Source organism: Seriola lalandi, unplaced genomic scaffold, assembly GCF_002814215.2.
Source record: "Seriola lalandi dorsalis isolate HSWRI2012SDOR001 ecotype SW California unplaced genomic scaffold, Sedor1 jcf7180002053835, whole genome shotgun sequence".
In the NCBI taxonomy this organism is placed as follows: Eukaryota; Metazoa; Chordata; class Actinopteri; order Carangiformes; family Carangidae; genus Seriola; species Seriola lalandi.
The window spans coordinates 685,868-691,861 of NW_019524388.1; the positions used below are offsets into that span (position 1 = coordinate 685,868).

General features: G+C 42.5%; 1 protein-coding gene across 3 annotated transcripts in view; it reads right to left on the reverse strand.

The window, feature by feature from the left end:
* The window catches only part of elavl4 (ELAV like neuron-specific RNA binding protein 4), a 77,745-nt gene extending 73,512 nt beyond the window's left edge, over positions 1-4,233 (reverse strand). Inside the window, exon 1 of one of the 3 annotated variants that reach the window (XM_087172818.1) lies at positions 3,678-4,233. In XM_087172818.1, coding sequence (XP_087028944.1) covers positions 3,678-3,725 — 48 coding nt within the window. In that variant the 5' untranslated portion in view covers positions 3,726-4,233. Of the gene's footprint in view, positions 1-2,821; positions 3,314-3,677 lie in introns of those variants that run through there. The other 2 variants (XM_023401942.2, XM_087172817.1) reach the window with 2 other exon arrangements.
* Between the last annotated feature and the right edge of the window lie 1,761 nt (positions 4,234-5,994).

Below are 5,994 nucleotides of genomic sequence, written 5' to 3' on the forward strand. Positions count from 1 at the left end.
GTAGCTACACACGTTTGCCAGCCACTGTGCCATGTACCCCTTCTCACCTTCTTTCTTCTTTTGCCTGTTTGTTGTTGTGGTGATGATGAACCTCTCAGGCAGGTTCTGAAATGCAACCCTCTTTTTTTAAATGTTGAAACAGAAAAGATTGGAGTTGTCAAACAAAGCCTAGTGTCACATAGAGAACGGCAGCTGCCTGCAGTGGGTAATCAGTGAAGCTTTCTACAAATTAACAACATTCAGCTCTGAAGCACGGCGCACTGCAGGTTTTTAGATGTGGGCTTTTGAAAATTAGATCTCAGTGACTGAAATACGGAATAACAACAATTTACAGTTCAGTTTTTCCTCACGTTCTTTTAATTTTATCAGCTCCGTCTAAAGTGACTTGGCTGAGATTTTCACCCTAATGCCGTAAAACTGATACTGTAGACATTTTGAACACGGGAATATCAGTTTAAATTTCATTAATTGCATACTGAATCTCTTCTCTGTGTGCCTGATGGGTTCAGAAGTAAATTCTTTGAATGCTCTTTTAAATTTACCATCCTACAGCTTGAAACACAACTGAGAACATGTGCAAATACAAACAGACACAGAGACAAGACGTGTAGCACAAACACACACACACACACACACACACACACACACACACACACACACACAAATAATCTAAACGAACTGAACACACAGTGTAGCCAAGGGAAGTAACGGTAAACTTTGCTGCAGTCGAATAGTGTGTTGGAGGACAAAAACTGTTGTTGTTTATTCATTTATCAAAGCACTCTTTTAATGCAGTGGTGCATTTAATGGAAATGCAGAGTAGAAGCTTATTTTTGAATGGTAATATTAGACAAAAGTTTCAGTGATTAAAAGATAAAATAACTGAATGTTTTATGAAACAATTAATTTCCCCCTTATTCAATAAACTCTACAGTGTTTCACTACCGCCACAGAATTGTATTTCCTTTTGATAGTACCGACGTAAAAATGTGATGCTGCTTTTGAGGCTTTACACACCAAAGCCACCGTAATCTTCCAGCACATTTATCTAATGTATGCAAATGATCTTGCTGTGCTTAATGAAGGCACCATTAATCACTATAACGATGGCTTTTTTAACCAGGGAAATCATGCGTGCACACACACACACACACACACACACACACACACTCTTTCAAATGCATACACAATAACATGCGCTAACTTGCCCACACACACACACACGCACACACATACACACAGAGGAACACGCCTCATCATCAGCAACACATTGATGGCAAATGTGCAAAATCACAAAAACAAACCATTACCAAACCATTTTACCAGAAATTTAACTATGTATGATGAGGACCTCATAGTGAATTCATTTGAATTCATTTAATCTGTACTAGTCTGTATCTTCCTTACTACCCTGTGTTAAATTTAACGTAATGTGCAACTAGTCATCTCATCATCATGTTCCACCCTGGAATTGACTGGTTAAGTAATCACCTCAAATTCCATCTAATAAGATGTCGATAAGATGCATCAAAATACGTTAGCATGTCAATCATATTTATATAATAAATTCAGCTAATTAGTTCCACTGGTTTCAACAAATAATTTATGGTCCAGCAGCTTTATGCAAACAGCAGATAACACTGTTGTGAGTCAAAAAAGGGGCAGTGGGAAAAACAGTAATTTTGTGTGCTGTATAATAACAACAAAACACTGGCAGACGTCTTTGAACTCATGTAAGAATTCAAAGGAAAAAACTGAAAAACATTTTTGAAGCCCAACTCCTCACGGACGTATTTCAACGCTTATCCTCGCCGTGCATTTGCATACAGTTGACGGAAACCCCTGGGTACAGTCAGCAGCATGACAGTGGGTTATGAAGGCTTCCGGGAAGCTCTGGGGTGTGGATCTGAGCCAGTTTAAAGGGGAGCCGAACCAATGAAGAGCCCACAGCGGATTAGACACCCACAGCTTCATGTCGCTTTAATGCGGCGAGTCAGGGATTTTCTTACAACGCTTTTGCCTAAATGCTCAGGGTTTTCTCATGCCCTTTTTTCTCTCTCATTCCCTTCCCCTTGAAGTAATCTTTTCTATGTAAATGGCAAAGTAGTGTTGATTCCAGTGCAAAATATCCCATCTATCTACAGTGTACAGTTCCTCCGTCTTTTGCTAATGTGACCTGTCAGATGTTGATTGGAATTGAATTGGATTGATAGTTACGATCAAATGTCATTTGAAATCTATCACCTTACACAACACTACATCTCCTAAGGGTGTCAAAAAAAAAAATCTTTCCTCATATAAAGTTTCAACATATTAGAATTGAGGGTGTGCTGCTAATGTCTGTTTGCTGATTTACTATGAAAGTTAATTGATTATCAAGAGGCAAATACAAACATTAAATGCAAATCTCACAGAGGCAAACAAAATTCACAAAATACAACAAACATAAAATATATTACCCTCACAAACATACACTCACACATGCATGCATACACACACACACACACACAAACACCTCAAATTCCCTTGATAACAGGCTGACTGGCAGAGGCTAAAGACGGAGTAGGCGTCCGTAATTGAACAAACATAACAATGTAAATATTTACTAATACTATCCATTGGGGATACAGGCAGAATCCCACAATTGATTTGCTCTCTTTCTGCTCTTTTCCTCACACACACACACACACACACACATAGAGATTCACACTTGTACTTGAACGACCACTCTCCTCTTCTTTCCCTTTATTCTTTCCTTAATATTACGTTTGCCTGAGTTCAGTAAAGAGATGGAGATATATTGGTCTGTCTATCCTCTTACCAGGGGTGACCTGTAGCCCATCTGGGCTGGCGATGACAGGAGATCCCTGGGAAATAGCGGCGAGTGCGTCTCGGGGACGGAGCCCACGCCACTGGCTGCTAGTCCCGAGAGCTGCCCGTACCTCGCCATCATCTTGAGATGCTGCTCACAGAACACACACACTCATACACAGACACAGGAGGAGTGGGGAGGAGAGAGAGAGAGAGAGAGAGAGAGAGAGAGAGACAGACAGAGAGAGGGAGGAAGGGAGAGAGAGAGGAAAAAAGAGAGAGGGAAGGGGTGTGAGAGAAGGGAAGGAGATAACAGCAGGTAGGAAGGAAGGTAAGAATGGTAAAGGACAGAAGAGGGAGTGGGGGGGACATGAAGAAAGAGGAGGTAGAGGGGGATTACAGAACACTTTGCTCTCACACAAATGCATGTGTGAACATACACACATACACATACACTCACACTTACAAACATACTGTACGTGCACATGAAGGCACACACTACTATTTTAGCCCCAGGTGGGCAATTTCACAAGCAAGCCTATGTTTGATGGGTTTGATAGCTACCTTGGTTTGGTTACAGTAGGGGGATATAAAGTCGAGACACTAGCTCTCCATTTATTATTACAAGCCAGGATGAGCGTGAGAAGCGTAGCAGTCCCCTTTTGCTTCGTACCGACCATCGTGCCGGGGAAATATAATAAACAGCAGCTGTTATCAATCATGCCCTTTGCCTTCTGGCTATAAGCATACAGAAGTGTACAGACACGCACACGCACTTACATAGGATAACACACATGACAGAATGGTTGGCAGCAGACATACACAGGTGAGGTGTGGAGAAAGAAGCAAATCCAAAATCTCTTTACCTCATTGCTCAACAAAGCGGCGTTGAGTGTTCGGCTTATTTCGAACATGTTCAGAGTCGGTGCTTTTTTTCGTTCTGTCCTTTTATTTTCAGATTCTCTTCAGTTCTTTGCTCCCCTTTTTCTTGTCTACGGTTGGGAGTCAGTCCCGGGAACACAAAAAAGAAAGAAAGAAAAAATGAAATCAATTGAAAAAAAGAGGGGGATAAAAAATCCTCTTTAATTTTCTGATTTTGGAGTTATGATTTTTCAGTCCTCTATATTTTTCTCTCTCTCCCCTGTCTGTTGATGCACTTCTGCTGGCTGTGGCTGTAGTGGTGGCGTTTGTGCCCAGGGTCTCCGCACACGTCTAAGGAGTCAATATGCTGTATTTTTTTTTTTCTCTTTTTTAAATCTCCCAAGAGTCAGCACATTAAAACAGGCAGTCAGGCAGTCGGTGGGTTGGTGGGTCGAGCTGGCGGGCTGGTTGGCTCCCTTATCTGTCCCCCACACACTGGCTCACACAATACGCTCCGATCCTCACACTGCTCGCTAGCAGATTAGCCTGTCCCAAAACATAGCACTTAGTTTAAACTCCCCTCCCTTTTGCTCTCTCTCTCTCTCTCTCTCTCTCTGTGTATCACTCCCTCTGGCTCTCTCCTTTGCGCTCCCTCCCTCCCTCTCTCGCTCTATCTCTCTCTGCATCACTCTCTCTCTCTCTCCCCCCATTGCTCACGCATTGATGCAGCTACAGTTCACCATGCTACCACAAGGTGGGAAGACTGTTCTAGCAACAGCGACACCATCGACGCCACATCCCTTCCTCTCCGTGCCACTCCTATCTTTCAGATTTGCCTCTCTTCCCCTCTTTTCATGTGTGGCTATAACACACAAGTATAAATGGTGAAGGAGTGTTTGCATTTACAGTAGCTCTCACTCCCTGACCAGATCAAACATACAGCCTGGGATAAATGAATTGGTGAGGCGTGTGAGGACTAATATATTTTGGTTCTGTTATCTAATTATGTCTTTTACAAAAACAGGATGTGGATTCAAATGTGGAAAAGGGCTCTCAAAGACTTGGGAAAGGGAAGCTTTCAGCACTTCCTTTGAGGTGTTTTTGTGAAAGACACAAGTAAAGTAATGGAATGTAATAAAACCAGTACACTATCGAGACACCTTAAAGAGAGTGGAAATGAAGGGTACCTCTCAGTAATAACTACCAGAGGAAAAACGTGAGGGTTGGGCTGATGTGAGCATCAAGGTCAGGTGGTTGTCCTTTTCCTCAGCAGGGTGTGGCACAGCGATGACGAAGCAGCCAGTCACAGACACGGCAGGAGATCCCAACTAAGGAACAAACAACCACGCAAAAAAAAAAGGAAAAAGGGAAATGTGAGCCAAGAATATGATTCACTACAAGAATATGATTCAGTCGATAACACCTGAGACATTTCAGAGTAATGACTCATAGTGTACTGTATCTGCATCCAGTGAAATGTAGAAAAAAATCCAAATGTTTATGAAATTTAGGGCTGTATTTAAGGAAAATAAAAGCAGACAAAATATTTTATGAAAGTAATGCTGTTGGAGTGATTGGCAATTGTCATCATCTTCACTAATGCTAATCTTAGCGGTGTCTTTCTTGCAGCTCCATCAGCAAGGCAAAGGACTTATTCCCAGTGCTTTGAATGTGCTTTTTGCTGTCTTGGACCAGAGTGGGGAGAGTGGCCAGTTAATAGCAGCCTATTGACACCGGACCATCTGTTTAGGTGGACACTGTCCAGCACAGTGATGAGAGGGAGGGAGAGAGAGTGAGAGGGACAGAGAGAAGAGTGGGTGATGACAAATCAGTGAGAGAGAGGAGTACCGGTAAAGGTACAACGCAGAGGAAGTGTTCGGAAACAATTTGTTTTAACAGATGTTTATGTCGGACAGGGAGGGAAAAATATGTAGAGACAGCAAGGATGTGGCATGTAATATTATTTACATGTTTTAAATGAGCACATTTTTTCTTTTTACATTTTCATCACTAACAGGATGTGTGAAGGTATCATCAACAACATCACTGTGTTATGACAATGTTGTACTGTCTTGGCTTCAATTCAATTTATTTTTTCTCTCCCTCAGAAAAGGACTGCTAGCCACATCCCTGTTCTGTAAAGCCCACAGTCTCTGGGGATGGCTGGTCCGGCAGAGCCCTGGGGGGAGCTGTCAGTTGAATCATCCAGAGTGAGGGCTGATTCCTCAGTCAGCTGCCTCTCAAGCCTTCCTCTCTGACCCAGCCTCTCTCCCCTGAGCCCCCTGATTGCTGTCACCATAGTGATTCTCTGTGTACTGCCGG